The sequence below is a fragment of the Hippocampus guttulatus genome, chromosome 12, assembly GCF_054856545.1.
Source record: "Hippocampus guttulatus isolate MCC_2025c chromosome 12, RoL_Hgut_1.0, whole genome shotgun sequence".
NCBI lineage: Eukaryota > Metazoa > Chordata > Actinopteri > Syngnathiformes > Syngnathidae > Hippocampus > Hippocampus guttulatus.
The window spans coordinates 13,181,859-13,202,989 of NC_141272.1; the positions used below are offsets into that span (position 1 = coordinate 13,181,859).

Here is a 21,131-nt window from a genome sequence, read left to right on the forward strand (position 1 = left end):
GCTAGCACTCAACGGAAAACACGATTGACCAGCAAACAAAAATTTGCATTAGACATCATGGGAGGGATTTACCTTCAAATAACAAATACTCACAGAAAAATGCAGAGGTAACACATATAGACAGTGGTAAAAATCTTCCTAATTTCAATAGGGGTGTTCACACGGCACACATTTGCTCTGGCGCTGCAACGATGTATTTTGTTGCGATATATTTTACACCGCAGCAAATTGTGTGGAGCGTTCACACGTACAAAGCCGCTGAGCGTGTCAGCACCGGCACAGCGTCGGTGCAGCCCCACTTGCGTTCACACGGCAGTTTCTGCAGCGGAGCAAAACGACAGAAAACAAATGAGCTGTCATGTTGGTTCTTTTTAAAACGTATACACAACTCAAGCGACTACTTGACGGGCACGTCCTTCTCCTTCTCGGTCTCCGTGCCTTCTGCTCGAGAGTGACCGCCCCCGAAAACGTAAATCAACGATGACTTCAATGACACTCAGAAAAGCAAACACGTTTTGCGCCAAACAGAAAATCAAGAGAGGAAATCACAAAATAAATTATATGGGGGCGGGGGGTTGTGAACACACAACAAAGGAACAAACTACACTAACAACTCCGAGACAGTCCAGTCTCCTACAAAAGGAAAATCTTGTGTCGTTATTAAACAAACACATGACGGAAGTCCGACAGAGCACGAAAGCAACGCATTCTCACCGTACGTAATCAACTCTTCACAAGCATTTGCTCTGGAGCAAATTTAACCGAGTTGCGTTCACACGTGCAAATTTACACCGGTGCTGCTTCGCTAATGAGCATTTGCTCTGGAGCAAATTTTTAAACCACCTCCCTGAGGTGGATCAAATTTGGTCCGGTGTAAGCTGTTTTCCGGGGCTACGCCGGAGCTAATTTGCACGTGTGAACGCTCTACCGGGGCAGCCCCGGCGTAGCACCGGACCAAATCTTGCCGTGTGAACACCCCTAATATCAATCAAAACAATGGTGACTGTTATATTTTGCGCAATCACCCAGCCCGATCTCTCCGTTTAACCCCCTCATCATTTCCAGCATGACCTCGGAAATTTCACCGTAGAACAAGGGAGCTCCCAAGCTGACAATTGGAGGCAATGTCGTCTGTTCAATCAAGCCGACAACCTAATTCCTTTTGCCGTATGGAGGCGGGCTGGCCAAGAGCATTGAGGGTGTCTCGTGAGGGCTTAGCCGGGATATGATGTCCCTGCTTCGGATCATCTCCGAGCATCTGATGGCTTGGGAAAATTATCTTACTCTGCTCCCGAGCTGAGGATTGTGGGTATTTCTGCCCTTGTTTAACACTGGCTGGCTCACAATCATCGCCTCATTCCATACTCTCTAATAACTACACAGTGTGCCAACCAATATAATTTTTGAGTTACCAACCACAATTTGGTCGATTTTATTTTTACTCTGTCGGTAGTCAAAATTCCGAACGAGATTCAGCTATGCCCCTTCTTTAGTTGAATAAAAAATGAACTTTTGCAAGGAGCATGACCACTGACCTAGCCACCGATTGCTAGGCCACGCCCCCCTCAAAGATACTTTTCTGGATGTGCCCATTCCCCTGCAAAAGAAAAAAAAAATTCTAATGACTTGCTCATGAGTAGGAGAATATGGCAGTTCTCTCTCTCTCTCTCTCTCTCTCTCTCTCTCTCTCTCTCTCTCTCTCTCTCTCTCTCTCTATAGATAGATAGATAGATCAATTCACTCTCAGTCAGCTGGCCCCAGCCCACCCTCAACCCTAATGAGGCTAGGCACCAGAGATAACGCAAAACTGTGTTCGACCTTGACGCAACAAAGTGGCCTGTTGGGAAGTCGGTTAAGTGAGTTGAGTCATCTACGAGGAGGCCGCACAGAGCTACGAGGAGGCCACAGAGCTACGAGGAAGTGTGAGTTGCTACGCATTGCAGAGCGGAAAGAAGGAGCAGCAACAGCAAAGTCAACATTTCTCTCGTGTGAAGCTTTCCTACATTTGAAAGTAAAGAACAGAGCGAAACATGGTGGCAGCGCGTGTGTAGAAATTGGCGACGTGAAGAGGGGGTTGGACGAAACGCTAGCTCGTTAGCACGGAAGCTAACCGCGGACGTTAGCACGGAAGCTAATTGCGAAAAGTCGCTACGCAGCTGGAACCCACCACCAGAGACCAACCAGCCGAACGCCAGCGAGCGTGAGGGAGCCGGCAACCCCACTTGCCACGTTAGAAACACCCAGCAGCAAGCCCACTGGACACGTCACAAACTAGCATACAACTGGCTAGCAACGAGACCCGACAAAATGCCACCCAAACAGAAGCAAGACACAAAGCAGGATGAGGATTTCCTGACCCTCACTCAAGTAAACGAATTACTCCAGCAACAAAAAGAGCTTTTTACGGCGCTCTTGCAACAACAACAGGAAAACTTCAAAGGATTTGTCAAGATGATAATAGACTCAACAAACTCACGACTTGACACTTTTACCAGGGAAGTCCAAGAAATAAAAACCAGCATCAACTTTACCCAAAAAGAGGTAGACGACATTAAAAAAAATCTAATCTGTCAAACTGGCCATTCCAAAGACATGCAAACAGAATTCTACAAAATATGTGACGGCATGCTTGTATTAACAGACAAGATGGACTACTTGGAAGGACAGTCAAGAAGAAACAACTTGGTAATTGATGGAATTGAGGAAAAACCGGGAGAAACGTGGACTGAAACAGAGGAAAAAGTTCAAAAAATCCTCAAGGAGAAGCTGCTGATACAGGGGCAAATTGAGGTGGAGAGAGCTCACCGCACAGGAAGACAAGAACCTGGAAGACCTCGTCCGAGGCCAGTTGTGGTGAAATTTCTCAAATACAAGGACAGATCAAGGATCCTACAAAAAGCAAAATACTTAAAAGGCTCCAACATCTACATCAACGAAGACTTTACAGATGCCGTACGACAAAAAAGAAAAGAGCTCCTCCCAAAATTAAAAGCTGCACGTGACAGAGGGGAAACTGCCTACTTAAGACATGACAAACTTATCGTCCACCCCCGCACCAGTACTCCAACACAACAGGCTCGAGTTCAACACCATCAAGCAGCATACTGAGAATTATTCACCACCCGAAGATAAAAACTCTGACCCTACTGAAGCAGGAAATTCACATACCAAAAACATGGACTTCGAACCCTTTGATGACCCTTCCAACCCTTTGATGACTTCCAACCCTACTGACCACAAGACATTTGACCCTGAGAACAACTTGGACCCGGACAATAACTTTTTCAAGACCGACCGACCGCGAGGGAGCCAGCGACGACCGACCGTGAGGGGGCCAGTGATGACCGCGAGGAAGCCAGCGACGACTGCAGGGAAGCCAGCGACCGCGAGGAAGCCGGGAGACAACCAGCCAGCGACCACCGCGAGGGAGCCAGAGACGACCGAGAGGAAACCAGCGACGACAGCAGGGGAGCCAGTGACCGCGAGGGAGCCGGGAGACAGCGAGCCTGAGGGAGCCGGGAGACAACCAGCCAGCGCGCGTGAGAGAGCCAGGAGGCAGCCAGCCAGCGAGCGTGAGGGAGTCGGCGACGACCGCAAGGGAGCCAGCGACCACGAGGGACCCAGGAGACGTCCAGCCAGCAACCGCGAGGGAGCCAGTGATGACGGCGAGAGAGCGAGCGACGACAGCGAGAGAACCAACGACGACCGCGAGGGAGCCAGCGACGACCGCGTGGGAGCGGGAAATTCACATCCCAAAAACATGGACTTCCAACCCTTTGAAGATATTGACTATAAGCCATTCGATCCCGAGAACAATTTGGACCCAGACAACAACTTCTTCCAGAACAAACAAAGGGTAACAAACTCTGACTATTACCTGGATGAACAATTCAACACTAATATAAAATTGGAAAATGCACTTTCAGTAATACACTTAAACAGTAGAAGTCTCTATAAAAACTTCACAAAAATCAAAGAATACCTGACTAAATTCAATAAATTCAAAATAATTGCCATATCAGAAACTTGGCTTGATGAAGATAAAACAACTGAAATGGAAATAGAAGGTTATGAAATGTTTGCAACTAATAGGGAAAACAAAAAAGGAGGGGGGGTTGCAATATATGTAGACAAAGCACTTAAATGCAGTAAAATCGAGAGATTGACAAACACAATAGAAAACCTAATGGAATGTCTAACCATTGAAATACATAATAAAAAGGCATCAAATATCATCATAAGTTGCATCTATAGGACACCAGGATCATGTATTGACACATTCAATAAAAAACTAACAGATATGCTCAGTTACAACAACGATAAGAAAACACGAATAATATGTGGTGACTTTAACATTGACTTATTAAACCCAAATGGACACAAAAAAACAACCGACTTCATAAATACTATGTACAGCAACAGCTTTTTCCCAGTAATCCTGAAACCTAGCAGAATAACAGTTGACACGGCCACATTAATAGATAACATATTTATAAATAAGATTGACCATAAAATGGAAAGTGGACTTCTCATTAATGACATAAGTGACCACCTACCTGTTTTTGCAGTTTTTCATAATTATTTTGATAGAAAAGCTAAGTCAACAACTCGCATAACAGAAATAAGACTAAGAACCCAACGCTCCACCGACGCCTTTAAGCAAGACCTAGAAAAACAAAACTGGACCGAGGTCTATTCAAACGAAGACCCAAATACAGCGTTTGAAGTATTTCAGTCTACCATAATCTCCTTATATGATAAACATTTTCCATTAACTAAAGTCTCCAAAAAGTATAAAGACCCAAGTAAGCCATGGATAACGAAAGGCATAGAAAACGCATGTAAAAAGAAAAACAATTTATATAAATTGTTTTTAAAATTGAGAACTGAAGAAGCAGAAAAAAAATATAAGACCTATAAAAATAAACTAGTAAATATTATAAGAACCAGTAAAAGAGATCATTATCATGCACTATTAGAGCAGAATAAAAGTAACACACAAGAAATATGGAAGATACTTAACCAAGTAATCAGAAATAGTCCTAAAAAAATGGATTATCCAGAGTATTTTATCAAAGGCAAAAATACTATTTTGGAAAAAACTGCAGAAATAGCAACTGAATTTAATGAGTATTTTGTCAACATCGGCAGTAACCTAGCAAAACAAATTCCTGATCCAACAAACGTGTTTGAAATAGATAGATATGTAGAAAAAAACTCCTCCACGATGTTCCTTACTGCTGTAAAACAAGAAGAAGTATCAAATATTATAAAAACTTTTAAAAATAAAAAGTCAACTGATTGCTTTAATATTGACATGACAATAATAAAGCAGATTATAGAATATGTAGTGCGACCTTTCACGCACATATGCAACCTGTCATTCAAAGCTGGTATCTTTCCATCAAAAATGAAAATTGCTAAAGTTATTCCAATCTATAAAAGTGGAGAAAGACATCGGTTTACAAATTATAGACCAATATCACTACTACCACAATTTTCAAAAATATTAGAAAAACTATTTTCTCGCAGACTTGATAGCTTTATACAAAAGCATGCGCTGTTAAGTGAGAATCAATATGGCTTCAGGGAAAAGCGGACCACCTCAATGGCAGTTATGGAGTTTGTGGAAGCAATAGCCACTAATATAGACAACAAAGAATTTACTGTTGGGGTTTTCCTAGATCTAAAAAAAGCTTTTGACACAATAGATCACAGTATATTATTGAAAAAACTAGAAAGATATGGCATTAGAGGTGTAGCTTATAAATGGATAAAAAGTTATTTAGAAAACAGATATCAGTACGTGCAACTCAACAATAAAAAAACTAATCAACTAAAAATCACTCACGGAGTTCCTCAGGGGTCAGTGTTTGGTCCAAAACTATTCATCTTATATATAAATGATATCTGCAAGGTCTCAAAACAATTTAAATGTGTCCTATTTGCTGATGATACAACTTTCTACTGTTCTGGAATAAATCTGAAACAGCTCCTGACAACCGTAGAAAACGAATTAAACAAATTTAAAAACTGGTTCGACAGAAATAAATTGTCACTTAACCTGAAAAAATCGAAGTTAATTGTTTTTGGCACAAGACCAATCAAACACCAAGCTAAAATTATGGTAAACTCAATTGAGATAGAAAGAGCGTATGAAACCAAGTTTCTCGGATTAGTAATAGACTCAAAACTATGTTGGAAGCCACATATCGATAACGTAAAAAGAAAAATAGCCAAAACCGTAGGGATCCTCTACAAAACCAAGGAAGTGCTAAATAAGAGATCTTTGTACACATTGTACACTTCATTATTATTACCATATATGACCTACTGTGTGGAAATATGGGGAAATGCCTGCAAAACAAACACACTCCCTATTCTCAACCTACAAAAAAAAGCAATTCGAATTATTAATAGATCAAAATATACGGAACCCACAAATCCACTATTTATCAAATTAAATACGATGAAATTTTATGACCTGGTTGACTTTAAAATCGCCCAATTAATGTACAAAGCACACAATAACCTGCTCTGCCAAAACATTCAGAAGTTTTTCGAAATTCGAGAAAGCAGCTATGATTTAAGAGGTACCAACTTATTCAAAAAACTCAAAACAAGAACAAACATCAAGCAAAGAAGTGTATCTATCAAAGGTGTTAATCTGTGGAATAATCTCGAAACGGACCTGAAAATGAGTAAATCGCTTGCTGAGTTAAAAAACAAATTCAAAAAAATAGTACAAACAACCTACATCAATCAGAGTTAAAATGATAAATTCAAAACATTAAATATAATGATAAATCAGAACTAAGTTGATAAATAGAGAAAGGTATATAAATATCCATTATGAATTTAAGAGAAAATTGACACAAGAGTGTCAGGGTGTGGAAGTATATAATCCCGATACAAACCAAAAGTTGTAAAAATATCACGGTTAAGGGTAAAGTATGAGCCTTAATGGAGACTTCTTTCTTCTTACTTTTCTGATTGATATAAAAATGATTTATTAGATACAATCACATAACGGGGTAGGACTAGATAAGTTTTTTACTTCTTCCTACTCCCTTGAACATAATAACTGTGTTGAATGAAGATTGATTTCTTTCTTTTTACTTTTTTTATCTACCTTATTTTCTGTCAAATTATTACTGTATATATGTTTTATGTTCAATAAACAAACAAACAAACAAACAAACAAGTTGACATGGTTGGATATGTGTGACAAATGTTTTAATGTTTAAAATGAAACTTACTGCAAGAAACTTTCAAACACATGAAACAAGAATGACTCTTTTGAAAGGTTGACTGAACTCTCTCCCGAGAGGTTTGCACATGCACACAAAAACACCCTTTGAGACCGGGCAATTTGAACTCTTTTGAAACTTTTCACAAACATGAAACAACATGGCAGACGTTTATTGTGCCGTTTGCTGACGCTCTGCAGCGACAAGAAAGAAAGGGGTCTTGTCACCCAAATGCAAAGTCGAGCACAGACGACACAACAACTGACATTTGACACCGACTCAAAGACCTCTTTGTGCGTGACATGCTGCTTCATCTCTTCGTGACTGTACGTGTGACAATTACAAATACATCTGCAGCGTAGACACTGGGCGGCCTGTGATTACAAATCCAGCTAGATCTCAGCCGGGGGTGCCAGTGGCGCCACAATGGCTTTTTAATGAACATTGTGCTTTATGTTACAGCTAGTCCAACTATTTTTGCATCGTTATGCTGATTAAGGTGCTGCAAAGCAATCTAGCTCCAACCAGCTTAGCGTGGCCCCGTTAGAGAAGTCGCAAAATATGACAAGGCTCAATTACATCCTCCCAGCATGCACTGCATAAATTGCACTAAATCCCCTTTCGTCTTTCATGATGTTACAACCAGGGGGGCAAAAAGAAAAAAAAAACCTAATGATAGCTGTGTATGGAAGGGGAGGGCTCATGAGGAAAGGTAAAGCGTAATACACCATGGAGTAATATCCTCAGTTTGTATCACCTGTTTATTTGGAGAAAAAGCTGAAAGAAACTGTTTGGACACAGGCGAGAAAAAAGGCATGAAATGTGATTGGGAAATGGTAAGTTAATTGAAGACTTTAAAATATGGTAAGTTAATTAAAGACTCAAGTCTAAAATGTCCAGAGGTATGAATATGAGTGTGAATGGCTGTTTGTCTACATGTGTCCTGTGATTGGCTGTGGGCCAGTTCACTGTGCTTCCCGCAAGCTGAGACGCAATAAGCAGTCAAGAGAACGTAGTGAGAAACCACTGTGTCCAAGAAAAAACAACCAATCCGAGAAAGACGACGTCAATGACAAGGTATCAATTATTTGGGGTGCACTCGCAGGCACGCACTTAGTCTTGCGCTGACCTGTTACCTTGGGCGTCAGGAGCTGTACTTAAAATATGGGGGGGGGGGGGGTATCCTCACAAAACAAATAAACCTTTTGAATTGAATTTACATTCCTCAAAATAAAACTTGAGGCCAGTAAATTTTGTGTTTAGGTAACATTCTATCACAAACACGTCATGCTACCAACATAGCAGTTGCTGGGATGTTTAAAGTACGAATGCTAGCTTTGTATTGCAAGCGCTCCTCTTCTGTTGAAGCTGGAGAGCATTCTTCATGATATCTCTTTTTCACAGCTATGCACGCCATTATAAATGGACATATTTGAGAATTGTGCTCATATTCGTGGGGCACAAAGTTAATTCGTTTCTTGTTCCGGTTCTGTTTAGCAAATATGATTTTATCGTCCGAGTACAGACACTTATGATATTGCCCGCTATTTTGTTGTTTAACGCGGTTACAGCCTCATGTCTGTGAAAAGTGGACTCGACCCCAAGCATTTAATTTCTGCGAGCAGTGTAGGTTTTAGGTTAGCTTGGTAACAAACATGCCTTCTTCGTCTTTTCTCATCATCCCTTCGTGTGAAAGATACTTGTCAGAAATGTAGCTTATTGCTGTATGATTACTGTCTTAGTAATGACTCTGCTACGAGTTTAGCCACAGCGGTAACCAGCCAGAGCTCATTACATGCTAGCTTGCGCAGCATGATAAACACCGAGCTTGTCTTGACCTCCCAACGACCCACAGTAGGTGATGTCAAGCTCAGCAAAGCTTTGTGGGACTGTTCCAGCAGTTGATTCTCAGTTTTGTTTTGATGAATGTGAAACTGCTAATTTCCAGTCGTGGGGGGGGGGATTTCCAGATAAATCGTATCTTGTAAAACATTGTATGTATTGTATGGAATGTAAAACATTTTCAAACCCCAGAAAAACAAATAATGTTTTCAATTGAAATAGACACATGATTTCAAATGGAAAACGAATTGCTATTTTTCTCTGACAATTACATATATTTTGTATTAATATTTCACATTAAAAAGAAAAGAGCTTTTATTTGACGGTCATGTTATTGTGTTGAATATTCCAAATATCAGTAACATATTCATGGTTGGGACATAAAAAGGTGACCGTAGAAGGAGTTGGGTAGATATTGATATATTAATCCTTTGAACTTACATCAGTTGAGTCTCCCGCTACTACTGATAAAGTGACCTATCTTTTAAGCACTTTTTAAACTTTATTTTATTATTTTTTTGCAAATGTCACATTGTGGCATATCCAAATACCACCTCCCTGTGCGCCCTTGCCGCTCACGTAGCCTTGCCGGTGCGTTTAAAACACGGCTTCTGTTGATATACACTCGAAACCGAATGAAATGTACAAGGCTGTGTGTGGGGGAGGTCGGCCACCGATTTAGCTTTCATTTACTGAAATGATTTTTTATATATTTTTTCTGGCCTTACAAAGACAAATTGTGAGCTTTATACGAGAGGTGAAGGGTTTTCTCATATGATGGACGGTTGGGGGTGGCGAGATACAGCTGCAGATGCTGATAAGATAGCAGAGTGCAGGGCTCAAACACACGACCGGGGTGCGCTGACGGCACCCTGCATCCTGTCCTCAATGTCACCCATCAGTGCCTATCTGATGAGAACTACCTGTTCACAAATAATCATAAACACTCACACATGCGGTATAGAGAGGGCCACAGCAATGGTAGTGGTGGTGGTGATGGGGAGGTGTACAGTACCTTGCGTGTTGACTGGGTTGGAGGTGGGTGTGGGGATAGTAGTGGGAGCATCTAGACAAAAGAGTAAAGAAAAACAAAAAATAAAGAACACATAAGAAATAAGAAAGACACGAGTAAAGAAGACAAAGGCCATTGACAACAAGAGGCTATTCAAACTGATGTGTTGTTTTTTTTTGTTTTTGGGGGGGAGGGTTGTTGATGGGGAACTGTAGGTGTGGGTTTATCACAGAGGGACTGAAGCCAGTGCAAAAGCGAGGCAGCAGCTCGATAAACATAATAGTAGCATGCTGTGTTTATTTAGGACTTAATATTCAAGGAAATGACTGAAATGATTTCAAACCACAATTTTACTCAAAGTACCCTAAAATAACGGCAACCAGTGAGATTTACTAAAGTTAAAAGCGGTGACAAACTGTCATTCGGCGATGACGGAAACGCGGTTAAAATAAGGAGGATGGATTGACTATTACAGTTTGGTTTGGCTTGAAATAATGACGTATTGACAATGACTGATTGGTGTCCCAGCCATTGCCGAATGATGGACGGGCAAAATTTATTGATGTGCCCACCTCGAAAAAATGAAACAGAATCTGGTAGTGGAAGTTACGAGTAAGGTAGAGTTGCTGTACGAGTGCACCCTAGATGTTACTCACAATATTCATAGTCGTATATTCTTTATCTTCTGTAATGAACAAATGATATTACTTACTGAGACCTTGTCTACACGTAGCCGGGCTACTCCCTAGCCCATCCCTTTCCTGACATCAAATAAATGTGTAAACGGCTTGCCATATGGCCCATTTCAATGCACACAAAAGACACATTTCTGTAATGTGCGTCATCTGTTACATGACAACATGTCATATGATCCTGTCATTCAAATTAACAATGCAAAATAACAACGCACCACCATGGTTCTATATTGCCATTTACCTCCATCTCTCCGGGTAATTAAGTCAAAGCGCGGATGAAACCACAGAGGTGGTCTCCATCGAGGACTGCGTGGTGTCGATTCGGGCCTGTCGCTAATTGGCAAACATCATCACGGGAAAAAGGCGTCAGAGGCCAATTGAGGTAAGCGGTGGCACGGAGGGGAGCCGTGAGGTACCTCATCAGAAGGATATATGGTGGGGCGATGGGAAGGAAAGATAGCACAACCCCTTGCTGCGAGAAAGCACAGCGGGGGGAAATTGCCTGGCCCTCTCCCAGTGCTGTTACTGTCTGCATTCCATCAAAAGACAGCAGCAGGGAAGCGCACACTTCCAAACTAATGATAAAACATCAAGGACGGTGTAAGGCTGCCGCCGGCTATGGAGTGCATGGTGGCAGTAGCGGGGAAGGTATCATGGGACGGTAGCGAGATTCCCCTCTGACAGCATTTGAAGAGGAGGGTGGGCTCCACTGCGCTCCCGTTGACCGAAGGCGGTCTGATAGCAGAAATGTCAGCGTGTGGAAAAAGGGGAAATTGGCCATTCAGGGGTTGGAGGGTCTTCACAAAGGCCGTGATAGGATGTGGCACATATAATATCAAGGCAAACAGGAGTTCTCCATGGGCAATTTTCCAGGCTGGATGACTTCGAGTCTGTGTATTATCAAGGCACAGGTATGAGTGTATTTGTGCATGATGAGCCCACATTTCCAAGAGCGAAGGAAAGGATTTGACCACCAAGTCCAACAAAACTGTGAAATTTGTTTACATGCAACACTGCTCCTACTTGTATTTGTTTTTCTTTTGGTTAAGACTTTATAACATTGACATATTGTGGTTGGCTGGGCTTTTCAAAAACAGCACACTGCATTCAATGTTTGTTTCAAAAACTTACTGAGTGAAGAGGTACATAGGATGAATCCAAGGGAACAAAATCATATACAGTACACCGACATCCCACATGGGCCAATAACAATAAAAATTAATCTGATGCGATCTGAAGATGGGATTTTGCATGTTAAATTACATAATGCTAACAATACAAATCTGATCGGATTAAACCTGGTTCCACAAGATAGTCTCACTGACACACAAAGCAAAATTGGTTCAAATTGGTCAATATTTCAAAGAGTTAAACACAATAGAAAATGATGATTAAATTATATGTATATACTGTATATATAGGTTTATTTACTTTTTTAATGCTGTGATTAAAAACAATGAAAAAAATCTTCCATCACACTGTATATTTGGTGATTGTATTATCTTTCATGATTTGAATTAAAAATATATTAAAAAAAAAGAGAGATTCAATGATTGATTGGCATTCATACAACCCATTCCTAATCTTGCTAACTATTTACCTACCTCCCTTGAACGGTGTCCTCCAGGGATCACTTATCAGACCCCTCACATTAACATGAAAATGTCATTTTAGAAATATTTCATAACTTATAAAACACCTCCATATCTATATTAAGTTGCCTTTGGTATAGATACTGTGTCACAGATTTCATACACCCATTTATCCATCCATACATTGGCTGTGTTGACAGTTTTTCCACTTCATGAAAATAGTAACACCCTTGAATGCTGTCGGCACATTCAAGGTACCGTAAATATACAGCCAATCTTTGACTTTTGCTCCATGGAGGATTTACAGGTCAAAGAATTCAGCATCAAGATTGACAGAAGACGAAGGCAGCATAGATGTGAAGTATAGGAGCAGACAGAGGGAGGGAGGATGCCTCTCTCTTTGTCTTGTGCTTCTACTCCTGTATGAGAAGTGTCTGCACGCAATACAATAGGATTTGATTTGATGGGGAATTACATCGACAACCCATACACACGCACACACACACACACACTTGACTGTGCAGACGCAGAATGAAAGGTCATCACGTCTTATAAAATAACGTTGAGAAGTTCAGGGGTCGTTCCGTGCCAAATCACCCAGTGGGTTGAACCAAGCAGATTGGATTTTAATGAAATGTAGTGTACTTGTTGACAGTGTTAGCATAACACTAAATCTCAATATTTAGATCAATCGGAGCAGGGGTTTGGGTGCTACCATGCGACAAATTTTGGCATTTATTGCAAAAAGGGGCATGGCCACCTTCCATTGCCCCCTAGTGTCTCATTACCTCCTGTCAAACTTCATAAAAAAGATTTTGTTGGAAAGGGAACTCGAAAAGGATTCACAATCTTCAATCATTTTCAAGATTGGTCAATATTTTAGATACTTTACCTGACCAAAATTTGACTTTGAAATTGACTGAAAATATTCTCTAAAACACATTTCAGAGATGTTTTTGTTTGTTTGTTTGTATTGAAGCAAGTATCCATACCTTCAGATATTCTGTGATATTCAATGATAGATCATTTCGGGTTATTGGATCTCAACAGTGACTCCACAGTTTCCTGCTGGTACTGCATTGTTTTCTTCCAGGGGTGTTGGGAGGGGGGCAGTTTATGGGTAGAAGGCTCAGTACATGTGAATATATTCTGCAGAGAAGAAATAGACCCTACATGAAATCACCCCCTTTTTTTCCCTATCGGGATGATATTGATTAAGATGCTGATGTTACTGTTGCTATTGTTTATATGTGAGATAACGATTAGAAGAGGCCAAAAATTACAGCCATAATAGGTGTCCAAATAGAAGGCTGGCAGCACAAAGCAAAATGGGGATATCGGCAAAGTGGCTAAAGAGAGTCTGAACGACCTCAGCGGTAACCCCAAATTGGAGTAAGAAAAATAATAACAAAATTGGAAAGAAGACACTTACAAACCAAAGACAATAAAAAGACAAAGTCTTAAAAACATCAATTTGACCAGACATGATAATGAAATTAATGGCCGACATGCCAAGTGGCGTTTGCAAAACGCGAGACTACTCAGGACAAGGTTATCACACTAGGGCCAATCTGCAGCGTACAAACACACTAATTAAGCCGCTGTTGTGGGCGTGATTAGTCTGGGACAACAAAGCCTCGCACAGATCGCAACCTGATTTGGGATGGCATTAAATCCTGCACAAAAAGAGGCATGGGATTCACAGACATAATTATAAGCAATTATGAGCACCTTTTTACCAATCTCCGGTTTCGGACGTCCGTGCTCACACAAGAGAGAAGCTCTTTAATGAAAATTCTTAAAATATGTGTAGAGTCAGTTGCTAATTGAAGAGACAACAGGGCAAGGAGGATACAGACTCAGATACAAAATAAATAAAAAAAATAAAATAAAAAAAAAAGATTTCTGGACTAAGAACATAGGCTTTTAGTCGCTGCAACTATGCTTTTTCATTCAGCCACATAAACGGCATTCAAGACTGCCCAGTGAATTTAGTGATTTGTTTCTAAGAACAATTTACTCAAAATATTGAAACATAATTGCTGCAAACCTGTAGGACTGAATTACGGAGGTAGAGGAGTGAACTGTATTTGACGATACCAACACTCTTCTCCATGTTGAATTTACAGAACATGAAACATGAAGTCAAAATATGACAATAAAGCTACATAAAATGATGCCTGCCAAAATCATGATATCTTAACAATTACATCCCGTGCATTACTTTTAACACTATAAATGATGACAATTGTCAAAGAAATGATTTGAGGATAGGCTTGGGGAGTAACGGAATACATGTATCGGTGTTGCAAAAAAAAAAAAAAAAATCACTGTAATGCATGACAATCCAGAAAAAGTGACATAATAAGATTACAGGTACATTTATTAAAAAAGGAGATGATTTAGCAGGATCACAATTTCCACACAGATACACCATCGGACCGGTTATTTATTTGAATCCTGAGCGCAACCTGTGGATAAATTGTCACAATTCGTCTGGCTCATATGCCGCGTGACTTCACTGGCGCAGTCGTTCCGAACAAACGGGTGGCGGGTGAACATTCTGTGATGTGTCCTCCGAACATGCTCTGTTTGAAAGTTGTCAACATGCAAAAAAGCAAGACGTGGTGACCTGTAAACACTGTTTGGAATTTACTCACCGAAAGATTATTCTGTATAATACATTTGAATGAACCGTTCGAAATACGCCAGTATGACCTTCGCCATAGGCATCTTTTCACTAACCGTAATGTTCATTGCAGGCACCCAAAAGACAGCTTTGCAAACTTCTCTCAAGGATTAACTTCTCAAACAGCACGGACTATCTCTGAGAGTAATTACTGGAATACTGAATGCTTTTCACCTGAGAGATTTGGATTAGGAGGTACTATTGAATGTGTGTGTGTGTGTGTGTGTGTGTGTGTGTGTGTGTGTGTGTGTGTGTGTGTGTGTGTGTGTGTGTGTGTGTGTGTGTGTGTGTGTGTGTGTGTGGAAAGCATTATGTGAGATGTGCCTTGCACCCACCAAGGCTGTTCTCTCCCAACACATTCACCCTGAAAAATAAATTACAAAAAAGAAAACTGACAACAGCACTCACACTGAACCATTCATCTCCAGAAGGTCAATTCAGAAAACCTGTAAATTTGAAATACTTTGCCTCCCTTTTTGGGGGGTGTCCAGAACAGATTAACAGGATTTACATTATTTCCTATGGGAACTATTGCTTCAGTTTTCATAGGATTCAGTTTTAGTCAGACTTTTTAATATATATATATATATATATATATCCATCCATCCATCCATTTTCCGAACCGCTTGATCCTCACTAGGGTCGCGGGGGGTGCTGGAGCCTATCCCAGCCATCTCCGGGCAGTAGGCGGGGGACACCCTGAATCAGTTGCCAGCCAATCGCAGGGCACACAGAGACGAACAACCATCCACGCCCACACTCACACCTAGGGACAATTTAGAGCGTCCAATCAGCCTGACATGCATGTTTTTGGAATGTGGGAGGAAACCGGAGCACCCGGAGAAAACCCACGCAGGCCCGGGGAGAACATGCAAACTCCACACAGGGAGGCCGGAGCTGGAATCGAACCCGGTACCTCTGCACTGTGAAGTCGACGTGCTAACCACTGGACTACCGGGCCGCCTATATATATATATGTGTATGTATGTATATATATATATATATATATATATATATATATATATATATATATATATATATATATAGGCGGCCCGGTATATATATATATATATAGAACCAAGGTTCCACTGAATTTGATTTGAACTGTTTTCCTTAAATAGAATAATCCATAAAAACTGATTCCCACTTTTTGTGACCCTCTTGATTGTTCATGGTATAGCCTCGAGGTTAGGGGCCAACTCCTGCTGTGACCATGAACAGGAAGAGTGCTATAGAAAATGGGAGACAAATAAAGTGAGTAAAAGTACAAATATTTTAATACTACCAAGTATGAATGCCTTCTCAAGGGCATTTCATGATTGCCTGCTCTTCTTTAATGTACAGACACTGATGAGTTTTTTGCAAGCTCCTTTGCTAAAAAGCTGCCAGCTACACAATTGGCAAGACGGCCCAGACGTGGAGGAAAAAAACCCCTTTTCATTTCTGCACACAAATGCACATTTTCAACAGCTGTCATCATAATTTGCTCGTCCGCCAGATAAACAAACCACAACAATGTTGCTTTTTGACAATGACTGTCAAGTCAATTTAAATGAGGCGGCTGAGAACAAATCAACACAATATCATTGTCGTGAAAGCTGCAATCAGATCTCATAAAAGCCAACAGAAGGCCCTTTCTCGACAACAGGCTTTGCTTTTTAATGCCACACAGCACGTTCGCCTCACATCCCACTGTTTAAATAAAAGTGCCCTTCCCACACACAAATCTAACAATCTCCCTCGACATGCAAAATATAGGGGGGAAAACAAAGGATGCATCTCCACAGGTCTATACGGTTTGGAGTATGAGCTCCTGTCACTGTTTGTCAGTGAGGTCAAATTTATCCAGACAATTTGTAGGCAGAGAGAATTTATTATTTTTTTTAATAAAAAAACCCCAAAACACTTCTACATGACTTAAAAGTGTAAAAGACACCAATGGGGGGCGGGGTGGGGGGTTAGAAGACAAACAACTGTGTTGCATTCTGGATGAACATAAAGGGAAATCAAATAGTGGACATCCCTCAGTCATCTATGGAAGACAAATAAACACCTCAAATAAATGCTTCCCTTTCACCCATCATTAAAAACATGCAGTAACTGTATTTAACTGGTTCCACTAAAGCTGTTTGCTTCATTCAAGGCATGAGGAGAGGTGAAAGTTGGGGGATGACAACTCGTGGATGTTTCACCATGCCGAGCATCTGACACTTCCTGGCTGAGAAGAAGAAGCCAACTAAGATGGCTCGGTATTATTATTTTTTTCTTTCCCTACTTCCCTAGCTTAGGGGAAAACCTCCAGTACCCGTTTTGAAGACTTTGATGACATCAAGATGGACATGAAGACAGAGCTGTGGAGGGTCCCGGAAGAATGCTTGCAAAAACGTTTGATGGCATCTCGGGGAAGGCTGGAACAGTGCGTTCGGCGCCAACAGAATAACTTTATAGGGGAAAACCTGCAGTTTAGGTTTTTAATATTCTTTTGTGACACAGTCCAGGGACCTTTTTGACACAACTCATACTTGGCTTGTTGCTCAAAAAAGTTGTGATTCAACAATACCGAAGTTCCATATTAATCAGGTGTTGAACATTACTGGAGGACTGTCGTGCAATGAGGCGCAGCGCCTACTCACCGTACACGTAGAGGATATAGTCATCATAGGCCTCGCCCACCGTGTTGGAGGCCACACAGCGATACGTGCCGTTGAAGGACTTGTTGAGGTTCTCAATGAACAAGTCCGAGCCGGTGACCACGGCGTGAGACGGCATGTCCTCGTTCACCCTTAGCCAGTTGATCTGTTGAGGACTGTGAACACATTTGCACAGGAAGCTTAAATACAGGTCAATACTGTGAGTCATATTGAAACGCAGCACTAAAAAGAGACATATTAGGCAAACACTGCCAATTGAAAAACTCACTCCTATCTCTGTATACTTATGGTTTCATATGGACCTGGGGCTAAAAGCAAAGCGTGGGGAGTCTCTGTCGCTGAACTACGAGTATGCTCAATGAATGGAGCAATCTTTGCCAAGTCTCTTAAATACCCACGTTTCAGCTCCCGCCCTATTTCCTCTCTTTGCATTATTATAAAATAGCTACGGCGGGCCACTTCTTCCTTGACAATCACATGTTTGTGGTTCGGTAAATTATACAGCAGTTTAGTGTATTGAAAGCGGTGTGTCAAAATGCTATGCGATAATAACACATAAGGTCGCAGTTTTCTCATTGCAGTAAATTGGTTTTGTGTGACAGTCGCCTGGTGTGCGGCTCAGAACGTTTTTTGGGGGATGGGGTCACTAGTTTAGTCATTTTAACACATTTTTACAGAAACAGGCAAAAAAAAAAAAAAATTAACTTGGTGATTTAATTTCATTCTTTGAAGGTTGGGAAGGCACTCCAGAGACATCTATTTGTTCAAAAGCAATTAACAAGTAAATTTTCCTGTCAAAATATCAAGGAGAAGCAGAAAACATTGTCAGTGTTTGTCATGGGGGTGGAAAATCCAAGAAAATTTCAATAGTATCGCAACACAGCAATTGCATTCTCATCAATATATTAGAAAAAAACATGAATATATCATGAATAACAACACAGAAACAGCTGTCATAAAGTCCACCTATTTGGATATCAAAAAGCCCTCATCTCGTGATTTGACGTGATGTCTCAATATTGTGCTAGAAGTGAAAGTCATACGATGCACGTTGACTCTGACATTTTGTCCCACCCTTCATCTGTACTGCACACGTGCACTCACTGTGGTTTTCCTCCTGCAATGCACGTCAGATCAAGATTATCGCCCTCTCGAGTTAATCCTTCGGGATACGTCACCACAATCTTCACTTCAGGTTTATCTGAGGAATAAAAAAAAGACACTTATTGACTTGTAGGGTATACCCTTAACAAGGCCGACCAGCTCTTTTTTTTACTGCCTCTCCTATCTGCAGCCAAAACTCCAATAAAATTATTATTGCACTCGGAAACGTGAAGCGAGAACAACTCGAACAAAAGTTTAAAAAATAGCCAGGAGTGAAACGTGAGGCAGGATGAAAAGGATTATCCGATGTGCACAGGTGAGATCTACTCAACCGATCGTAGTTTACAACAAAAATCATTTCTCTCTCCTTATCGCCGTGTGCCCAAGATGACCAAATTGTCAAGCACTTCCAGCCAAGCTTTGTGTTTTTCCTTGAAAGGTCAGATATAGAATGCAGACCAAATTTAATATTCTTCGCCTCGTACACTAGAGTGACTTAACCTTTTATTAAGATGCACTGAGGCAGGCCGGTTTATCAGTCACACTTGATCAGAAAAGCACCTTAAGCTAACAACAGCAAAACCTGTGTGCTGTCGAGAAGCATTTTTATAGTCTTGTCTCTTCAGCGCATGGTGAACGTGTACTTTGATTGGCCAGTAACAATTTAGCTAAATAGTGGAGGAGAAGTCTATTATTCTACCGAATTTCCCATTCGTTAACCAAGTAATCGGGGGGGGGGGGGGGGGGAAGTGTTCCAATTACGTCTTATCAACTCCGCTTAGCAACAGGTATATTATTTGATGAAATCAGTAAATGCACATGATTAAACTCATTTGAAAAGATGAACAATGTTTCCAACACTACCAAACGTTGATATTTTATCTTGACAAGCACAATATTGAGATACATGCGTGATAAAGTCTGTTGAAAAAAAAAAGGTCATGACTAAGAAAGGATGTAAGGCAAAAGGTGAGTGACGAAAAGGCAATTTATCACGATTTTAACATTTTTAAATCTAACGCATGAAAAGAAAACTATCAATAGTAGATATTCAAAAAGAATAAAACAAACATGCACGAAAAACAACGAAATAAAGTAAAACCATAACAAGATTTTTGTTCAGGAAAGAAAATCGTGAAAGTGCTATTAAAACAACGTTACATCCATAAAACTAAAACGAAGTACAATATTAGTAAAAATAGACCCCATTTTCAAACTAAACTAAAACAAAGCATTTTTGGAAAAAAAAATCACAAACAAAAACTAACAAACACATTCCAAACACTAAATCTAATTCATTTAAGAAACAAGAGTCAAGTTGAAATAAAAAGTAACTCTCATAATCAATTCAAAACTATTATCTACAACCCTGTTATGTTAATAAGATAACATTGTCCCTAACTTCCTGTATATCATCTTAATTTCCCCTCTCTGAAAAAAAAAAAAGCCACAAAAAGGCAAATAAAAAATGAAAACGCTTATATGCTTGGTGAAGTTATGTATGACTTTGGGACAGGCTCGAGGAAGATTTCACATCCCAGGTAGCATTTGACTTTACAGGTTTCACTGTGTTAGGTGATTTGTTGCTTTGCAGTAATTTCCGGAGTAATCATGCGTTCGGATTGCGGTGTGCGGTGTCATCGTGTAGCGGTAGTTTTAAGGAGCTGCTCACATAGCACTTCCAGGTTCCGTTGAGCCAGCAGGTCATTCGCGGCCGGATGGTCGATGATGCAATCCACCGGCACGCCGTCGTCTTCTTTGCTGACTAAGAATCGCACGCGGCTGGTGACGGTAAACATCCGGTCGTACGTCTCCTCCACCGTTGTTTCCCCTGGAAAGAAGGGAGAAGTTAACTGCAGTGGTGGGCAGCAAATAGCAAGATTGTTGGGAGTATCTATTCTTTACTTTACTACAAAACTCAATACTTTCTATTCCTTACTTTATAAAAATAGGCTTGCGAAACTTCTAACCTCAGAGAAGATGACAGAGCATTAAAAAAAACCAACAGAAAAACAAAAAACCCAACAAATAAATAGAGAGGTAAAGTCAACCGCGGTTCAGCTCTTGATTGATTGAGATTTTGAGGACAAATGAGGTGGAAACGGCAGGGACAGTGAAATGGAAGAAGGTGACCAAGGGATGATTAACGTCAACTGTCACGCAATTGGAGAAGCGTGATATTTTTCACATTTAGGTGACGGATATTGTCCTAATTTCCATGTTAATATCTTAAATGTTCATATCTCATTATCAATATGATGGCGATTTATTCGCCCAGCCCTACTCAGGTGCGGCT

General features: G+C 40.7%; 1 protein-coding gene across 3 annotated transcripts in view; it reads right to left on the reverse strand.

Moving 5' to 3' along the window:
- cadm1b (cell adhesion molecule 1b) overlaps positions 1-21,131 on the reverse strand; it is a 179,071-nt gene that overhangs the window by 17,042 nt on the left and 140,898 nt on the right. For 2 of the 3 annotated variants that reach the window (XM_086125020.1, XM_086125019.1), the window contains 4 exons: positions 20,508-20,666; positions 18,836-18,932; positions 17,714-17,886; positions 10,108-10,158 (listed from right to left, as the gene is read on the reverse strand). In XM_086125020.1, the coding sequence (XP_085981146.1) occupies positions 10,108-10,158; positions 17,714-17,886; positions 18,836-18,932; positions 20,508-20,666 (480 nt within the window). The remainder of the gene's footprint in view (positions 1-10,107; positions 10,159-17,713; positions 17,887-18,835; positions 18,933-20,507; positions 20,667-21,131) is intronic. The other variant, XM_086125021.1, reaches the window with a different exon arrangement.